At 70.3% G+C, this 19,169-nt stretch overlaps 3 protein-coding genes across 4 annotated transcripts; 2 read left to right on the forward strand and 1 right to left on the reverse strand.

The window, feature by feature from the left end:
* The first annotated feature begins 11 nt into the window (after positions 1-11).
* LOC311219651 (UPF0449 protein C19orf25 homolog) lies at positions 12-1,264 on the forward strand. 2 transcript variants are annotated; one of them, XM_084302875.1, is made up of 3 exons: positions 12-58; positions 661-838; positions 937-1,264. In XM_084302875.1, the coding sequence occupies exons 2-3, from the start codon at positions 676-678 to the stop codon at positions 1,254-1,256; spliced, it is 483 nt and encodes a 160-aa protein (XP_084159001.1). In that variant the 5' UTR covers positions 12-58; positions 661-675; the 3' UTR covers positions 1,257-1,264. The 2 variants fall into 2 exon arrangements, with proteins under 2 accessions (XP_084159001.1, XP_084159002.1); XM_084302876.1 differs by having other exon boundaries at positions 932-1,251.
* Positions 1,265-2,270: 1,006 nt separating this feature from the next.
* GZMM (granzyme M) lies at positions 2,271-4,606 on the forward strand (the record flags this gene model as incomplete). The annotated part of the gene is made up of 5 exons (XM_084302924.1): positions 2,271-2,611; positions 2,704-2,848; positions 3,094-3,342; positions 3,453-3,623; positions 4,482-4,606. 5 exons carry the CDS (start codon positions 2,271-2,273, stop codon positions 4,548-4,550), a joined length of 975 nt encoding a protein of 324 aa, XP_084159050.1. The 3' UTR covers positions 4,551-4,606.
* Positions 4,607-5,207: 601 nt separating this feature from the next.
* APC2 (APC regulator of WNT signaling pathway 2) lies at positions 5,208-17,846 on the reverse strand (the record flags this gene model as incomplete). The annotated part of the gene is made up of 14 exons (XM_084302617.1): positions 5,208-10,626; positions 10,714-10,928; positions 10,996-11,112; positions 11,199-11,276; positions 11,351-11,490; positions 11,581-11,676; positions 11,824-12,208; positions 12,290-12,370; positions 13,176-13,253; positions 13,597-13,710; positions 13,818-13,926; positions 14,022-14,350; positions 14,438-14,596; positions 17,787-17,846. The coding sequence occupies 14 exons, from the start codon at positions 17,844-17,846 to the stop codon at positions 5,208-5,210; spliced, it is 7,380 nt and encodes a 2,459-aa protein (XP_084158743.1).
* Between the last annotated feature and the right edge of the window lie 1,323 nt (positions 17,847-19,169).

A 19,169-nucleotide genomic window follows, 5' to 3' on the forward strand; every position in this document is an offset into this window, starting at 1 on the left:
GGGCCGGAGGGGGGAGGGGAGGAGCGTTGCGGTACGGCGGCCGCGAGGAGGGCGAGGGGTGAGCGCGGGGTGGGAGGGAGGGGAAGGAGGTGGGGGTCTGTCCGTCTGTCCGGGAGTGGGGGGGGTCTGTCCGTCTGTCTGTGGGGAGGGGAGGGGGCGGGCTCCGTCCCGGAGGGGCCAGGGGGTCCGTCTGTCCGGGGGGGGGGAGGGGGCCGGCTGTCTGTCTGTGTGCCCGGGGGGGGGAGGTCCGTGTGTCCGTCCAGAGGGGTCTGTCTGTCTGTCTGTCTGGGGGGGGTGGGGGGTTAAACTGAGCCAGGGGCAGCCCTGCTGGAACTGTCTGTCTGTCTGTCTGTCTGTCCGGGGGGGTCAGGGCTGTCTGTCTGACAGGGAGGGGGGGAGGTGTCTGTCTGTCTGGGGGGGGGCCAGGAGGGGAGGGCACCGATCTGTGTCCGTCTGTCCTGGGGCAGGGAGGGGTGTCTGTCTGTCCCCAGGGTGGGCAGGGGTGTCTGTCTGTCCTGGGGTGGGCAGGGGTGTCTGTCTGTCCTGGGGTGGGCAGTGTCCGTCTGTCCTGGGCCAGGGAGTGGTGTCCGTCTGTCCCAGGGCAGGCAGGGTGTCTGTCTGTCCCCCCATCAGCCCCCTACCCCCTCCAACCCCCCCCAGGAACCCCCCCCGGCCATGACCTCCAAGGCCAAGCGGGTGCTGCCCACCCGCCCCGAGCCGCCCACCGTGGAGCAGGTCCTGGCCGACGTGGGGGGCACGCGCCCGGCCGACCCCGTCCTGCTGCTGCCCGCCGAGCCCCCCCGGACCCCCGGCGGCGACCACGACGGCCCCGCGCCAGGTGAGAGCCCCCCACGGGGGGCATTTTGGGGAAGGGGGCAGCAGGATGGAGACCCCCCGCGCTGCCCCCCCACCTATGCTGAGCCCCCCCCAGGGCAGGAGGCGGCGGAGGAGGAGGAGCGGGAGCGGCTGTACCGGCAGAGCCGCGGCTACGTGGAGATGAACCGGAGGCTGCGGGAGGCCCGGGGGCAGCTGGCGGAGAAGTGCGAGGAGCTGCGGCGGGCGGGCGCGGCGCTGGAGCGGGACATGGCCGAGACGAGGCAGAAAGCCTTCTGAGCCCCCCCGGGGAGGAAGAGGAGGAGGAGGCGAGGTTTTGCGTCCTGGGGGCGTTCGCCGGCCCCCCCCGGGACGTCCCCGAGCGCTTTGGGGTGCCCCCACGGCACCGGCGGCACTTGGTTCCGCGAGGACTCGGCGCCTGACCTTTACCCGGGGAGCAGCCGGCGGCACCGCGGGCTTCCAACCGGGTGGGGGGAGCCAGCCTGTACCCCCCGCACCCCCCCAAAAAAAAAATGTCAGCACACCACGGCTTCACCTACGACTTCTCCATCTGGTACTGCCCCGCCGACGACGGCGTCGCCTCCAGCATCGCCGAGTACCTGCGGGCGCGGGGCTTCCAGGGCTACGCCGAGCACCAGGACGGGGTGGCCGGGACGTGCGCCGTGCAGAGCACCGCCGAGGCCATCCGTGTCAGCCGTGTGGCCATCCTCCTCCTCTCCACCGAGGCCCTGGGGGACCCGTGGTGCCGGCGCGTCTCCGAGTGGAGCCTGCAGCACCTCGTCCAGCGCGGCGGCACCAGGGTGATCCCGGTGTGCGTTGGGGTGAGGAGGGACGAGGTGCCCCTCTTGCTGCGGCACCTCAACCGGCTGGAGTACCACACCGAGTTCTTCTTCCAGAGGCTGCTGAGGAGCCTGGCCCGAGCCGGGGCTGTCCCCAAGGCCACGAGCTGAGGGGGGAGCCGGGGGCTGCGGGTCGGGGTCCGGCCGTGCAGCCTTGGGGTGGTTTTAGGCTGCAGGTAAGGGCGGGTGCGGTGGTGGGAGCGGGGTGCCGCGCTGCGCCGGGTGCACTTGGGGCTGTGGTGAGCACAAATCGGGCAAAATTCTCATTAAAAACCCTTCTGGGAGAGCTGTGGATGTGGCTTCCTTGGCTCGGCTGAGCGGCGGGGATGGGGACCGGCACCCCAGGGTGCAAGGTTAGGTGCACGGGGCGGCTCAGCGCTGCTGTCTCCACGGGACGGTTGGGGCTGTGTCTCTGTGGGTGTTTTTTTCACACCTTCAGGCGCTCGCACTGCTTCCCCCCCCTTCCTGTGAGAGCCGGGGGGCCGGCGCTGCTCCCACCTTGCACATCACCAGAGCCTTCCTCTGCCCCGGCTCGGTGCCGCGCACCTGAGCCTCGCGTCGCCTCTGCCGCGAGCACGGGGAGCCCTTGGGAGCAGCATGGAGGCGAGGGCGAGCCTGGGGCTGCTGCTGCTGCTGCTGCTGCCCCTGCCCTCGGGTGGGCTGGGTGAGCAGCACGGGGGGGCTGTGGGGGTCTCATCACCACAGGGATCGGTGGAGATGGAGAGCGGCCGTCCCCGCTCCCCAGCAGCAGCACTGGGAGCTCTCTTTCCCCCATCATCCCGGGGCCGGTCACGGCTGGGGATCATCGGGGGGCAGGAGGCCAAGCCCCACTCCCGGCCCTACATGGTGTCGGTGCAGTCTGGGGGTGTCCACATCTGCGGGGGAGCCCTGGTGCAGCGGCGCTGGGTGCTGACGGCCGCGCACTGCATCGTACGGAGGTGAGCAGGGAGCGGGGAGCGTCCCCCCCCTGGATGGGGGGACGGGGGGGGGTTGGTGGGACACCCATGTGGACGTCCCGTGGGTTCCGCAGGCTCAAGGGCCCTGTGAAGGTGCTGGTGGGGCTGCATCACCTCTGGGACCGCGGGGCGGCCACCCAGAGCTTCGCCATCCGGACAGCCTGCCCCCACCCCAACTACAACCGTAAGACGATGGAGAACGACCTCCTCCTGCTCCAGGTGGGCTTCGTGCCGGCCGGGGGGGCTGCTGCGGGGCTGGGGAGGGTCCCCGAGGGACGGTTGGTGCCAGGAAGCACCGCCAGCGGGGCTGTCCCACTGCACCGGGCCGGGTGCCATTTCCTCTCCTCACCTCGTTGCGCTTTCACATCTCGGTGACGTCTCCGCGCACCCACGGGTGCTACACCGGCTTCGCTGCCCCCCAGCCCCCCAAGCCGGTGGGTGACCCGGTGCCGAACCACCCGCAGCTTTCGGGGCCGGTGTCGTGGAGCAGGACGCGGCGCCCCATCGCGCTGCTGCGGCGCGAGCCGAAGGCCGGCACGGCGTGCAGCCTGGCGGGCTGGGGAGTGCCCAGGGATCCGGCGGCCGCGCTGCAGGAGCTGGAGGTGGCGGTGCTGGACGCGAGGATGTGCAACAACAGCCGCTTCTGGCACGGCGGCATCGCCCCCACCATGATCTGCTTCCAGGGGCGACACCGCGGCGCCGCTCCCACCAAGGTGAGGGGCTCGGGGGGGGCTTTGCGTGGAGGGCGAGGGGTCGCCGAGCGTCACCCCTCGGTGCCTGGGGGGCTGCGGGAGGCCGGGTCCCCACTGCCACCTCCACCCAGGGTGACTCCGGGAGCCCCTTGGTGTGCGGGCAGCCAGCGGCAGTGGCGGGGGTGATGTCCTTCAGCAGCCCCCGCCCCGAAGACCCCCTGAAGCCGCCGGTGGCCACCTCGGCGGTGGGGCACAAGAAGTGGATCCAGCGGACGCTGCGCCGCGGCTGCCCTCGGGCACGGGTTTGATTTTAATTTTTAATACTGTCCGGAGTCCTGGTAAAATAACATCCTTGGTACATACATACAGCGGGGAGGGGGGACAGGGGGGGACAGGGGGGACACCGCAAACCCGGCGCGGTTCTGCGCACGCGGGGACGAAGCCGAGGGGCGCACACGGGGTGGATGGGGGAGAGCGGGGCCGGGACGGTGGCACTTGAACCCGGAGCCGTGGGGTGGTGCTGGCGTCCCCGCACGGGGGTGCTGCGCGTGGTGATGGCAGTCGGGGGGGGGACTGGGGACTGCGGCCCCCCCGTTTTTTCCCATTTCTGTGGGTGCCTCTTCCTGTGGCCCTGCTGCCCGTCCCCACGCCCCTATTGCAGCCCTTCTCGGTGCCTTTCGTTGTAGACCCCATGGGGGCCCCCACACCCCCTGTGTCCATCCCTGAGACCCCCCCGTGTGGCCCCACAGCCTGCTCACCTCTCCCTGCAGGCCAGGGACCCCCGTGGGACCCCACATCTTGCTGGGCACCCCGTCCAAAGGCATGAGTGGGTGGTGGGGTGAGAGGGCTGGGGGCACTTTGGGGGGGCTGGGGGGCTCCCAGACTGGGGGGTGGGCTCACCACAGCCCACCCCTGGGTGCATGGGACCGGCTGGCAGCGGGACACGGGCGTCCCCAATGCTTTGGGGCCGGCAGCCCCCTGCTCGTGGGCGTAATCCAGTTCTGGATGGACTCGTGTCCACGAGGTGGGGACGCGCGGGCTCCTCGCTGCCAGCCACACCAGGGGGCTGGGGGCTTCGGGGGGGGGCCCAGACCCTTCCCTTGGGGCTGGGTGTCCCAGTGCCACCTCAGCACCCCATCCCCTCCCAGGGCACCCCCCAGCCTGGTGACAGGACCCCAGGAACCCCCCAGGATGAGCCAGCCGGGACCCCAACGAGCACCCAGCCCTGAGCATCGCCAGCACCGGCCCCTGCGCCACGTCCCCTGCGACCACCCACTGCACTGCCCGCACCACAGCTGCGAGTCACCCGATAGCAATCAGCCAGCACCCTAATTAGCAGCCTCAAGCAGCAAAAATTACGTCCCAGCCCTGTCTGTCCCTGCGTTGCCCCAGCAGTGCTCCTGCAGGGGAGGATGTCCCCGTCCCTGGCAATAAAGGCGCTGCGATGCCTGGCAGAGCCGGTGCTGGTGTGCGAGCAGAAGCGTGCGGCGGGGGCCTGGCATTAAGGCTTGGCTTGGTGTGCTCCCGGGGTGCGTGTGCGGGGTGGGGGACACGACCCCCGCTCGCCCCAGGGCTGTAGCACGCCGGGCACCCGTCGGCAGGAGGAGACAGCACCGAGAAGCGCCCGAGCGCAGCCGTCAGCCCCGGCCCCCCACCCATGGGTCCCCCAGGCTTTGCCAGGTCTTCAGCGGGGGATCCCGTGGGGGCTGCTTTGAAATAAAACCCGCAGCTGGGAGGGCCGGGGTGACACTCGCTGCTCTCCACTTGTCCCACGTCTCCGTCCCCACGGGCAGCAGCACCCATGGGTGGGTGTCGGCGCTGTGGCTCCGCGGGGTCCATCCTGCCCCGGCGCGGGACCGTGCCGAGGCTCCACCCGCAGTGGCTGCCTACGCCTGGATCTTCTCCACCGCCTTGTCGGCCACCGCCGTCACCACCATGGGGCTGGGCACGTAGTTGAAGGGGGTGACGCGGGCGGCGCGGCTCGGGGAACCGTGCCGGCTGGCGGGGAAGGTCCCGGCCGGCGCCTCGTGGCCGAAGGAGATGGGCACGGCGGCCTTGGCGGGGGCCTGGGCTTCGGCGTCGCGGGCGCGCTGGGGTCCCTCGCGGCTCTCCAGCGTGGGCGAGGTGCTGGAGTTGGTCTTGGTGGTGGAGAAGTCCTCGGTCTGCACCACGGCGTCGCTGGTCTTCCTGGGGCCGGGGCGCTGCTCCTCCGCGGCGCTCACCAGCGGCAGGGCGGAGGACGGCAGCGTGCTCTTGAGGATGTGCGGGATGTCCTCGTCCCGGATGCGGCGCCAGGTGCCCTTCATCATCATCATCGGCGGCTTCTCCGCCGCCCCCCCGGGTCCCTCGCCGGCCTTCCGCCGCCGCGCCGAGGCCTCGGAGCAGGCGGAGAGGACGGAGGACGGGCTGCTGGTCCTGCGCGCCACGCTGATGTTGGGCGAGGACGAGTACCTCTTGAAGGGCTCGGGGACGCCCGTCTTCACCGGCAGCCGCGACGGGCTCTCGGAGCTGGTCCTGCGCGGGGGCTTGGGGCCGGGGGGGGCTTTGCAGCCGGGCTGCGCCCTGGGGACCTGCGGCCGCGGTCCGGGTGCCGCCGGCTTGGCCGCCTTCAGCTCCTCGCAGCGGGACGAGCAGAGGAAGACGGCGGGGAGGGCGGCCCGGCTGCGCTGCGGGGAGGCGCCGCGGGCCAGCGAGGACACCGAGGTGGCCGGGGAGAGCTCGGCGCGGTGCCGCAGCAGCAGGCTGGAGGATTCCTTGATGAAGGTGAGCTGCCGCAGGAAGCCGGAGCGATCCGAGTCGCTGCCGCTGGAGCGGGCGGATGACATCCGCACCAGGTTGAGCCGGCCGCCCCCCGGCCCCCCCGGCCCCCCGCCCTTGGCCTTGCTGCTGCCCTCCTGCTCCTCCAGCACCGGCATGGCCGCGCGGCCCGGCAGCACCTTCTTGCTGGGCTTCTGCATGAAGGGGATGCGGACGGGCGACTTCTGCGTCTTGTGCTGCTTGGGGGCCGCGGGTTTGGGGGCCGGGGCTTTGCCGGGGGGGCCAGGCGGGGAGGGCGAGCCGCCCGCCTTGCCCGCCGGCGTGGGGCCCTGCTTGGCGAGCTGGGAGGGCGACGGCAGCTTCTTGGGGGCGTGCTGCGAGGGGGTGGAGGTGCGGGACGAGCCCGAGGAGGGCGGCCCCTTGCCGATGCGTGCGGGCGGCGTGGTGCTGCGCTTGGGCAGCGCCAGGTCCCCCGTTTCGGGTGGTTTCCCCAGCCGGTGCAGGCTGCGCGAGCGCTGCTGGCTCAGGGACAGGTTCTTGGCTGCCGGCGCCTGGGGCTTGGCCGCGGGGGCTTTTTTCGGGGTGGAGCGTGGGCTGGGGGCGTCCTTGGCCAGGCTGGGCATGTAGATCACCGTCCTGCCGCGGAAGACCACGGGCAGGTTGGGCACGGGCTTCGTGGGGGCCGAGCTCCTCTCCACCCTGGCGCTGCCGCTGCCCACGGGACGTGCGCCCGGAGCCTTCTTCCCCTGCGGGCAGCTCTTGGCGTGCTCCCTCCTCTCCACCTCCCGTCCGGCCGCGCTCCCGGCCCGTTTCTTCTCCGTCCTGTCCAGAGAGAGCTGCAGCGTGGACCCCACTGAGAGCCCCGAGACGAAGGAGAGGATGGAGTCGGACTCGGAGGAGGGCTCCCGCGACAGCGACGCCGCCGCCTGGTGCAGCCAGGTGACGATGGAGTTGGCGCCCTCCTGGATGGCCTCCCACTCCACGCTGTCCAGGTCCGAGCCGCCGTCCGAGCCCCCGTCCTCGGGGCGATGCCTGGCCTCCGCCTTGCGCTCCCTCCCGCTGCCGCCCTTCAGCTTCTGCTTGCGCTCCGCCGTCCTCCGGCGCGCCGAGGGCCGCCGGCGCTTTGGCATGGCCGAGCCGATGCACTTCTGCAGGAGGTCGTCCTCCGAATTGAGGCTGGGGGAGCTGGGGGAGCTGCCCCGCGCCCTCCCCGCCGCCGTTGCAGGGCGCTGCCGGGGGGCCGTGCCGCAGGGCTGGCCCCGCTCCTCGCCCTCGGAGGGGTTGGCGTCGCTCAGGGAGCTCATGGAGGAGCTGAGCGAGTAGCACGGCGGCGTCTCGTCGGCGATCAGGTTGTTCTGCAGCTTGGCCTTCGCCTTGGCCAGCCGGGCGCCGGGCTCGGGCTCCTTCCTGGGCACGGAGCCACCGCAGCGCTCCCTGCGGGGCGCCTGGCCGGGCTGGGTTCTGCTCCTAGGCACCTCCCTGCCCACCTCGGGCTCATCTGAGTCGTGCTCGTAGAAGCAGTAGACGGCCTCCTCCGTCGGCGTGGTGTGGCACAGCGACTGGAAGGCCACCCCGCCACGGTCCCCGTCCTCCCGCGGAGCATCCTTCCTCCCCGGTAGGCTGCGGGGCCGGGCACTGGGGCTGCTGCTCCTCTCCACCTCCAGCTCCGTCCTGGCTGGAGGCTGGCCCCGCTTCCCCTCCACGCCTTGGCCTCTGCTGGGCTGCACGGGGCTGGTCCGGCTCGAGCCCGCTCTGCCCTTGCAGGCTGAGCTCGCCCGGGTGGGCGCCGAGCTGCCCGAGGCCGATCTGCGGGCTGGAGAGGCCACGGCCCCCGCCTCTTGCCTCCTCCCCGCGCCCCGTGGAGGCTCGGCCTCCTCCTTGGGGCAGCGCAGGGTCTCGTCGCTCAGCGAGGCGGCGCTGGAGAAGTTGACGGGGGTCCCTTCTGCCGAGTCGGTGAAGGAGTCGTCGTCCTTGTAGAGGTCGCGGGTGGAGGCACGGAGATGCTTGGGGACGGCGGGGTGCGTGGGGGCCGGCACCAGCATGTAGACAGGGAGGTGGACGGGCTTCTTGGTCTGCGGGTGCAGGACCTGGCCGGAGAGCAGGGAGGTCTTCACCTTGCGGAAGCGCGAGGGCATGGCGGAGTTGATGCACTCCTTCAGGATCTCGATGTCGTCGTCGGAAGCGGGCTCGGGGCGCTCGGCACGCCGCCGGCCCTCCAGGTAGCGCTCCTCCCGCCGCTCCTCCCGCTTCTCGTGCGCCACAAAGTTCAGGCTGTTCTTCTCCGGGAAGGTGGGCATCAGCTTGAGCTCCACGTCCTTCTGCACGTAGTGCTCGTGGAGGGGCAGGGCGCTCAGGCTGGAGGCGCAGGAGAAGTTCTCGTTGGGTTTCTCCACCGTGAAATAGACCATGGAGTCCAGGTCCTGGGGCAGCTGGAAGCGCTCCTTGAAGTCGGTGATCTCCATGAACTTCTTGACGTTGTTCTCCCACTGGATGTTGAACTGGCTGGTCTCCTTCTCCGGCTGGCAGCCCAGCTCGAAGAGCGGCGTCTTGCTGCGGCTGGGCGGCATGGTCTGCCCGGGGCTGTCGGGCAGCTCGCTGGGGCTGATGGTGCCGCTGATCATCTCGCTGCAGGGGTCGCTCTGGATGGAGCTGGCGATGGACGGGCTCTCGAAGCTGCCCAGGGAGCTGACGGAGCTGCAGCGGCTCATGACCAGCGGCGTCTCCTGGATGTAGTTCTCCGAGGAGCTGGAGGGCGTGTGGTCCTCCTGGCGCGAGGGGGACGACTCCCGCAGGAAAACCTTGTCTCGTTTCGGGAAGGGGATGGTGATGGGCTGGGACATCCCCACTGCCGCCGCCGGACCCAGCTCTGCCTTCTCCTTCTCCTGCCTCCCATCCTCAGCGTCCCCGTCCCCGTCCTCCATCTCCAGGATCTCCAGCGAGGAGTCGCTGTCGAGGTCATTCTCGCTGTGGCTCTGCCCGTCCAGCACATTGTCGGCCGAGGAGAGGGAGGAGAGGGAGCTGCAGCGAGAGAAGCAGATGGGGGTGTCCTCCACCGAGTACTTCTGCACCGACTCCTGCTCCGCCGCGGCCGGCGGCTGGGCCGACAGCTTCTCGGGGATCTTGCTGAGGGTCTCGGCTGTCTGCAGGAGCGCGGGGGGCAGCCAGGCTTGCTTTCTGCCCAGGAGCGAGGAGTGGTGGCCGGCGGCCGAGCTGCTCTTGGCCAGGCTCTCGAGCAGGGGCACGTGCTGGTACGAGGGCGAGAGCTTGATGGTGTGGACCTGCGGGTCGGGGGAGAGCTTGCTGCCCACCTCCTTCTTCCTCTCCGTCTCCTTGTCCAGCACCTTGGGGCTGGGGAAAGTCACCGTCTTCTTGCCCCGTTCGGGCAGCTCCCTCTGCTCGGGCTTGTCCGGCTCAGCCTTGAGCGCGGGGGGCTCGGGTTTGCTCCCCAGGATGCTCTTGAGGTCGAGCCTGCTGGGCCGCTTCTGGTAGCGCTGCAGCTCGTCCCGGTAGTCCAGGAAGGGCGCCCTGGTGCAGGGCTTCATGTGCTCCTTGGTGCAGTAGCCGTCGCTGGTGCTGCCGCTGTTGAGGCTGTCGTTGGACAGGCTGGTGTACGCCGTCTTCAGCCGCAGCAGCGCCCGCGCCCGGCTCAGGCTCTCGCGCTTGGCGAAGCCGCTGGTGTCCGACAGGCGGCAGGGCGAGCAGGACTGCGCCCGCGCCTCCTGCGCCTCCTCGGGGCCGTACTGCCAGTCCAGGCAGTGGTCCTCGGAGCTGAGGCTGAAGCTGTCGTCCGACGAGGTGTGCATGGTGGAGATGTCTTCCACCAGCTTGTCGATCTTGGCCACCGTGCTGGAGATCTTGTTGGCCAGCTTCTCGGCCGCCAGCGAGACGTCGTCCTCCGGCAGCGGCAGCTTCTTGGGCTCGGCCGGCTTGCCGCTGTCGTCCTTCTCCGGCTCCGGGCAGCGCCTCTGCGCCAAAGCCCGGGGCAGCGCCTGCCCTTGGAGGAAGGAGGAGCCCAGGAACATGGAGAGCACGGAGGCGCTGGCCGTCTCCACGCCGGTGGAGATGTTGGGCACCTCGTCGTCGTCAAAGCAGCCGGAATCGGAGGCGTAGTCCTTCACCAGGCTCTCCATGTGCCGCATCGGCTTCTTCGCGCTCTGGCTCTTCAGGCTCTGCTTCTCCATGGTGTCGAAGGTCTCGGCCAGGTGCTTGGCATCCAGCTCGGCCTCCAGAGCCTTCTGCTTGCGCATGTAGAGGGACGGCATGCAGGAGCCCGGCGAGACGACGGCGGCGTCCTTGTACTTGGGGGGCCGGTTGGTGAGCAGGTTGCGGAGGGCGGCCGCGCTGCCCATGGCGATCATCTTGTGCTTGGAGTGGATGAGGTTGCGCAGCATGCTGACCGCCCCCAGGTCCCACAGCAGCTCCTGGTCGCGGGGGCTGCGGGCGGACAGGTTCCAGAGCGTGCCGCAGGCGTTGCTGACGATGGTGAGGCTGTGCGAGCGCAGGTGCTGCAGCAGCGTCTGCAGGCAGTTGTGGTCCCGGAGCACCTGCCTGCGGCACCGGAGGGGGGGTCCGGACGTCAGGATGGTGAGCGTGACCCCCCCCCAAACACCCCGTGCCTCCCTCCCGGCCCCTCACCTGTAGTCCTCCCGCGTGGCGATGAGGCTGGAGACGTTGCGGAGGATGCCACCGCCGCTCTCGATGATGGCCAGCGAGTTGCTCTGGCACTTGTAGGTGAGGGTGCTCACCAGGAAGCCCAGGGCCCCCTCCACCCCGCAGATGGCGGCTTTGTTCTCCGTGCTGTGCGCCGACAGGTTCCAGAGCGCGCTCAGGACGCTCTTCAGGGTGGATTCCTGCCGGGGAGGAGGCGTCAGCCCCGGCCGTGCCGCGGGGCCCGCTCCCACCCCTGCCGCTCCTCACCTTGGCCGCGTGCAGCGCGCACTGCGTCAGCCCCGCCACGCTGCCCACCTCCCGCAGCACCTTCTTGCTGTTGATGTCGGCCCTCCAGGAGAGGTTCCTCAGGATGCTCGAGACCACCTGGGAGGGCAGCAGAGCGGGGTGCATGGGCACGGGCACCGTCCCCACCGTGGGCACCGTCCCCGTACCCTCAGGGTGGCACCCACCTGGTGCAGCTCCTCGCTGTCGGAGGCCAGCTGGGCCACGATGGCCTCCATGCAGCCCCGGCGGGCGCAGAGCGTTGCCTGCGGTGAGGATGAGTGTGGTGAGCACAGTGGTTCCCCGGCCCCGCTCCCCACCCCGCTGCCCCCCCGCAGACCTTGTTGACCACGTCCCCAAAGGTGAGGTTGGTGAGTGCCATGCCCGCGTAGCGCCGCAGCGCCAGGTTCAGGGGGTCGCTCGTCATCTTGTGCATCTCGTAGTCCACCTGCAGCAGCTCAGCCACCGCCTGCAGCCCACCTGGGGGATGGGACACGGGGTCAAAAAGCCGCCCCGGACTCCCCCCATCACAGCATTGCTGATTTTACCCCCATCCAGCCCCGCGCTCACCCAGCTCGTTCATGGCCCTCCGGTACTCCTCATCGAAGGAGAGCTTCATGATGGCACACGTGGCCTGGCAGATCTGGGGCTCGATGGGCACCGGCGCTGTGGGGAGAGCAGGAGTGAGCTGGGGGGGTCCGACACACGCCTCCATCCCCTCCTCCCCCAGCACGTGTGGCTGCGTGCCCCACACACGCCTGTCCACACTCATACCCGTGCACCCACCCCGCCCAGCCCCGCGCAGCCCCATACCCGCGCTGCCCTCCGGCCCCTTGCCCCCGTCCCTGCTCTGCATCTGCAGCCAGTCCCAGCAGGTCTCCGAGTAGGAGCGGATCTGCTCCAGCACGTGCAGCACCCGCATCTCCTTCTTGGCCTGCCCCTCGTCGGGCTGCGAGAAGACGATGTTGTGCAGGGCGGCGTTGGCGCGCATGCGGGCGTCCTTGGCGCCGGCGGGGCTCTCGGGGGGGCCCGGCTCGCGGTCGGTGTCGTGCAGGATCTGGATGAGCAGGGGCAGGCAGCCCGACTTGCGCATGGCCAGGCAGCTCTCCTGCGAGCTGGACATGGCCAGCAGCGTGCGCGACATGTCGTCCTTGTCCCGCGTGGCCAGCATGGACAGGAGCCAGAAGACCACCTCCACCTGCGTGTGCATGAGTGGGGGGGTCAGGTCAGGCGCCGCCACGGCCCCCCCTAGCTTCCCCCCAGCACGGCTGCCCCTCACCTTGCTGCTGCCCCCATCCTCAGGGTGCGTGGGGATCTCCATGGTGCTGTCCCCCTCCGTGCCGGGCAGCTTCCCGCAGAGCTGCAGAGGCCGGGATGGTGAAGGGGGGGGGGGTTCAGCGCTGCCCTCACCCCCCCCTGCCCACCCGTGCCACCCTCCCTATGGGCTGGGTGCTCTCCAGGACCCCAGTTGTGCCGTTAGATCCAGCAGCCTTTCCAGGACTTTGCACATTTTTCAGTGCCACGGGTGGATTTTTGGGCTGAGCGGGGAGCGCCGCCACGAGAACGGGCTCGGGAAGGGAAAAGGGTGGGCGAGGAGAGCGGGCGGGGGGTGGGGGCTGGCGACAGGGGGGGGTCCAAGTGGGACACGGGGCTGGAGGAGGTGGGGGAAGGGGCTGGGGGCAGCGGTGGGATGGGGCTGATGGAGAGATGGGGATGGTGGAGAGAAGGGGCTGAAGGAGGAAGGATGGGGATGGTGGAGGAAGGGAGGCTGATGGAGGCTGATGGAGGAGGGATGAGGCTGATGACGGGAGGTGGATGAAGGCTGATGGAGGTGGGCTGGGGGTGTTGGGGGCCGGGGGTGGTGGTGGTGGTGGCGGGGTGCCCGTGCCCTCCCCGGCGGCTCGGCCGCTGGCAGACGCTGCGGGAGCTCGGCGGCCGCCCGCTGCTCGTGGCCTACTTCTCGTCTCCATGGCAACTGCCCATTTCGGTGCCCGAGTCGCACAAAGCCCTGCCTGTGCCTGTGCCTGTGCACAGCCACCGCCAATGGAGACGGGGAAGGGGACAATGGTGGGGAGGCTGCGCCCGGTCCCCCCCCCCCCCCGCACCCATTCCCGGGGGTCCAGGGGCCAGACCCCGCTGCGGACCCCCAGCCCCGTCCCCGTTACCTGCGGCTCCGGCTGCTGCACCTTGTCCTGCGCCTCCATCAGCTCCTTGTCGATCTGCTCCAGCCGCGAGGCGCGGATCTGGGTGGGCAAAGAGGGCGTCAGGGAGGGCTGGGACCCCCCTGAAGCCCCCCTGGCACCCCCAAGGGCAGGCACGGGGCTGGGTGAGAGCCCGGAGCTGGGGGCAAGGGGGAAAAATTGGGGGGCAAGGGGGTACAGGGGGCATGGGGCTGGGTATAAGGACGTATAGGGCTGGTGCTTGGGGCTCAGGACCAGGACGCATGGGGCCGGTGCGCTCATGCACAGCGCTAGGTGCGGGGATGCGGGGATTTGAGGGGGACAGGGTGGGGTGGGCAGGGTTGGGGGGGTGAAGTGAAGCTCCCCGGGTGCAGGACAGGAGGTGCGGGGGGGGCCGGGCCCCCACCTGAGCCCTCTGCACCATCTCATCGGCCGTGCCGAAGCGCTCCTCCATCAGCGCGCGGATGTGCTGGGCCTCGAACTCCAGCTGCTGCCGGATGAGGTCCATCTGCATGGAGAACTGGGGGGGGGCAAGGAGCAAAGGATGGGTGATTATTTTTTTTTTTTTGGGGGGGGGTGGAGGACCCCCCTGGCACCCCCTGTGTGGGTGGGGGTCTCCCCACGCACCGTCTCCACGTGGGGCAGCTCGTCCAGGCGCTTGGAGAGGCTCTGCAGCTGGGCGTAGTACCACACCTTCTCCTTCTCCTCCTTCTCGATCTCGCCCAACAAAAAACATCTGGGGAGGGGGGGAAAACCCCGATCAGCGATGACAGCCTCCCCCCAGCCCCCGGCTGGCCCTACAGCCCCCCAGACCCCCCTCCCAGCCCTCACCTCTCCCGGTCGAGCTCCTCCAGCAGCCGCAGGGTGGCCCGGCCGAGGTCCCCGGCGCTGTCCCTGCAGGGCGCCGCGTGCCGCGGGCTCTCCTCCCCGGCCCCCGCTGCCTCGGGGAACTTGAGGCTGTAGAGGCTGCTGATGTCCAGCTGCAGGGCTGGGGACGAGGACGACGGCGTGACAACCAGCTCGGCCCCCTGCCCACCCCCCAGAAGCCCCCCGTAGCCCCCCCCCAAACCTTTCAGCTGCTCCAACACCTCCGTCTGCCCCGAGGACACCATCACCCGCGCCTCCTGCTCCAGCTTCCCCTGCAGGTGCTTCAGGACCTCCTAAACACAGAGGGGACGCGGAGGGCAGCCACCGCTGGACCCCTTCTCGCGGCAAAGCCCCCCCCCAACCCCCCCCCACGGGCTCACCTTCATGTCCGAGGTCTCATTCTCCAGCTTGGAGAGGTGGTGGGAGTTGTCCTCCAGCTCCCGCCGCAGGTGGGTGTTCTCCTTGCGCAGCGCCTCCACCTGCCGCACCAGCTGCTCGTACGAGGCGATGGAGCCGGACATCTTCAGCTCCTCCAGCGCCTGGGGGGGGGCCGGGGGAGGGGGGTGGGTGGGTGGGTGGGCAGGATGGTGGGGGGGGGGAACACACAGTGAAAATGGGCTGGGGAAGCACCCAGGGGTGCGCCCCGAGCCCGGCTCCCAGCACCTGCGGTGCCCGGGTTGGAGACGGTGCCGTGGGGCAGGGTCCGGCCCCCACCCCCGGTGTTGTGTCCCCCCCCCCCGTTGTCCCCCAGCTCAAGGATCCAACCCTGCCCCCCCCCCCAGAAGGTCCCTGCCTGATTTCCACCCCGGCAGCAGCTCCCGCTCGCCGCTGCCTTTGTCTCTCTTTTGTCTTCTCCTTTTCTGCCGATTTCCCCGCTTTGTTCCCACCCGCGGCACCGCCAGCCCCGGGCCCCCCAACAAGCGGCACCCCCGGCCCCATTGTGCCCCCCCCTCCCGGCTCCATCCGTGCCCCTTTGGCCACGCTGGGTTCCCCCCCCCCTCCCCAGCCTCCTCCTGCCCTGCTGGGGTTGCTCCTTGCACCTGCTGGGGGGGGGGGCACCGGGTGCAAGTGGGCATGGGGGGGGACCGGGATGGGGACGGGGACAGGGATGGGGACAGGGATGGTGCCCCCCCCCCCTCGCCCCCCACCCCATGGGTCCGGCTGGTGGCAGCCCTACACCGTCTTTATAATGCACCATGGGTGTGCAAAGGGGGGGGTGCAAAGGGGGTGTGCAAACAGGGGGTGCATGGGCGGGGGGGGAGGATCCATCCCCATCCATCACCCCCCCAGCTCGTTTTCCCCCCCCCCGTGTACCCAGGATCGGTCCCTGCGGGGTGCCTGGGATTGATCCCAGCCTTTGTCCTTCCCCACCCACAGCTCAATGGCACCCCAGGACCCCATTTTGGGGGGGGTCCCGCTCTGCACAGAGCCACCCCTGGGACCCCCGAGGGCCTTCCCACCCCTCTCTTGGCTCCCAAAAAAGCCCCCCCTGAGCCGCTGGGGACCCCACAGCCCACGCAGTGCTGGGATCCCACAGGGAGACAAAGGCCCCAAAGACCCCCCCCTTACCTCCCCCAACTGCTGCCCGGGGAGGGGGGGTCGCAAATAACCCCTGGGGGGTCACGGCAGCCCCTCAGCAGGGTGGGGGGCACCCTCTGGGACCCCCCCCCCCCAGCTATAGGGGGGGGGGGGCTGTTGGTGCAGCCACAGGGCGGGGGCACCCCATGGGCCTCCATCCCGGCTCCTGCTGCAGCTGGGGGGGGGTATTGGGGGGTGATGGGGGGGGGGGGGGTTGATGTGTGTGTGTGGGGGTCCCTGGGTTTGTGCCGGGTGGCTGCAGCCGCTGGCGGCGGCGCTGGAAATCTGCAGCGGGGTGGGGCTGGCGGCACCTGCATTTGCGAAGCGTCTAGACACCGGGGGGGGGGGGACGAGGCTGCGGAGACTTGGGGAGGGGGGGGGCCGGGGCTGCAGCTCCGCTCCCACCACCCACACCCGGCACCGCGGCAGCTGCTGCACCCCCGGATCTGGTGTGTGTCCCCCCCCCAAAGCCCCCAGGGTGCTCAGGGGGCAGGATCCGGCTGGCAAAGGCTGGTGCTGTGGGGGGGTGGAGGGGGGAGCAGCAAGGCAGTGCACTGCACAGCACTGCACAGCACTGCACAGCACCACCCATTGCACTGCACAGCACTGCACAGCATCACCTATTGCACTGCATTGCACTGCACTGCACAAAACCCATTGCACTGCACAGCACTGCACTGCACTGCACAGCACCACCCATTGCACTGCACAGCACTGCACAGCATCACCTATTGCACTGCACAGCACCGCCCATTGCATTGCACTGCACCACACTGCACTGCACCGCACTGCACAGCACCACCCATTGCACTGCTCAGCACCGCACTCAGCACCGCACTGCAGCGCATTGTCCATCGCACTGCACCACCCATCGCTGCTCGCCGTGCCGCGCATCCCTGGCCTGGGCAGAGCCAGGCATGGGGGAGCTGGGACCCCCCCCGTACCTCCCCATAACCCCCAGTACCCCCCTAGTAACCCCCAGTACCCCCCCGGTATCCCCCCAGTACCCCCCTGTACCCCCCCAGTACCCCCCAGTACCCCCAATACCCCCCAGTACCCCCCTGTACCCACCAGTACCCCCCTGTTCCCACCAGCCTGGTGACAGCACCGAGGGGGGGGGACGACTTTGGGGGGGGGGGGGTCCCAGCCCTGCCATGCCCAGGGCTCAGAGCAAGACCACCCCAGTGCTGCAGCAGCTGCCCCCCCCCAACCCCCCCCCCCACTAAGCAGAAGCCACATCTGAGCCCCCCCCCCCACACCAGCTGCGACCCCCGGCTGAGCCCCCCCGGGACGTTAACCAACCCGCGCCGTTGTCACCCGCTGATCGACCGCCACGGCCCTGGGGACCCCCCCCCAGCCACAGCAAACACCCCCCCGGGGGCCAGGCCTGCCCGGGGGGGGGTTACAGGGGCTAATGGGGGGGGCAGGGGAACACGGGGGGGTCACCCACGGGTGTGCGGGGGGGGCCCTGAGCCCTGCTCCCTGCCCACGCACAGCATCGCCCCCCCCCCCCCAGCTGCTCCCACCCGTGCGCCCCCCCCCCGCACACGTCACCGTCAAACGCCGAGCTCTGGACCCCCCCCTTTGTGCCCCCCCCCCCCCCATAAAGCAGACACCCCAGGGCAGGGACCCCCCCAGGGCAGGGACCCCCCCCCCAGCCAGTGGGTAGGGGCTGGGGGTGGGCGCTGGGGGCTGCAGGGTGCCCAGGGAGGGGCAGGGATTTATTTTTATTTTTTTTTTGGGGGGGAGGTTGAGGGCGAGGATTTTCAGGGTAGGTTTTGGGGGGGTGATTTGGAGAGGGGGGGGGGATAGGTTTGGGGATGGGGGCGAGCCGATCGTGGGGCTCGGTGGGCTGACATCGGGAGATATTGGGTGGGGGGGGGGGGGGTGATGCTGAGACCCCCCCCCCCCTCCACCCGCTGATGGAGCCGATCGCTGCCCCCCCAAATTATCCACGGGGGGGCGGGGGGGGGGGGGGATAACGACAAAGCCGCATTATCCGCGCTTTGTCCCCGCAGCCCCGAACCCCCCCCCAACGGGCTCCGAGACCCCCCCGGGATGAAACCGAGCCCCCCCCCGAGCTGTGTATGTGTGTGTGTGAGGGGGGGGGGGTCGGTAGCAGGTGCCCCCCCCCCCCCCCCTTCTCCCTACCTCATCCCCGGCGGAGGAGAAGGCGGCGCGGAGCAGGGCGAGGAGCCCCCGCAGCCCCATCCAGCCGCATCCCGGCCCCGCCGCGGCTGCGCCGCCCCCGCGCCCCCCCCCCCGGGCCGGGATTTTCCAGCCTCGGCCGCCGTTAGATGGCAGCAGCCGGGGAGGCGCACGGAGAGCCCCCCCTCCCCGGACCCCCCTCGAAGAGGCACACACACCCCCAACACCCCCATGGGGGTCTCACCGCCCCCCCCGACCCCCTCCGGACCCCCCCTGGGGAGGCACACCCCCCCCCCCAACACCCCCACGGGGGTCTCATCCCCCCCCGGCACCCCCCAAGACCCCCACGATGGTCTCATTTCCCCCCCCAAAAAAACCTTCGCAGCCCACCCCAACCCCTGCGGGACCCCCATTTGGGGAGGGGGCTGCTGGTGGTGGGGAGACCCCAATCCGCTTCCCTCCCCCCCCCCGTGGGGGCTGCCCAAAAAGGGGGGGGGGCGCAGCCCAGTGCCGTTCCCCAAGGACAAAGGGTCCTGGGGGCTCTGGACCCCCCCCCCCCCAACCTGTCTCGGCTCTGGACGAGCTGAAGCCCCCCCCTCAGAGCCCAAGGTGCCCTCGGCCCCCTGCCGCCCCCCCCCTCCCCTGGGTAGGTGCCGTGGTGCTGGGAGGGGGGCGCTCTGGGGGGGGGGCTCAGCCCCGGCACCTGCGGCCACAGCCGGTGGGGGCCCGGGGGGGGGGAGGTGTGCTCGGGGGGGGGGCGGGCGAGGTGTGCCTGGGGCAGCTCCATCAGCATCCGTCTGTCCTTCTGTCTGTCCGTCTGTCCCCCCGTGTGTGCATGACCCCATGGCACAGCTTTACCCCACCCCAAAGGCAAAGGCAATGCCCCCCCCCACCCCATTTACTCCATCCCCCTCCCAGGTGCTGCCAGCGCCCCGCAGCAGCCCCCCCGCCACCTCCACCCCCCCCTTTCCACCCTCCGTGCCTCAGTTTCCCCCAAACCGGGCAGGATCAGGCCCCTCCTGCAGGACCTGGGAGCTGCCGTCCCCCCCCCAGGTGCTTTTTCCCCACAGGGGTGGGAAAAGCAGGGGGCAGGGGAGCACCAGGCCCCCCCCCCCCAAATGTCACCACACCCCCGGGGCCGTTGGGGCGCAGCCTGACGCCTCCTTCAGCACAGGGAACGTCATTAACCCAGCGAACCCACACAGGGAGGTGGGCGCCGGGTGTTTTGCAGGAACAGGGCCAGAGAATTACATAAAAAAAGGAGTTTTCAGTGAAAGCAGCACGGCAGGAGGGGGGCGGGGGGGGGCTCCGCTGCCCAGCTGGGAGCTGCGTCAGGAGGGGAGGGCGCAGGACGCGTCCCCCCGCGAGGTCGGCGACAGAGCAGAG

Source organism: Netta rufina, assembly GCF_964035555.1.
Source record: "Netta rufina genome assembly, chromosome: 28".
Taxonomy (NCBI): domain Eukaryota; kingdom Metazoa; phylum Chordata; class Aves; order Anseriformes; family Anatidae; genus Netta; species Netta rufina.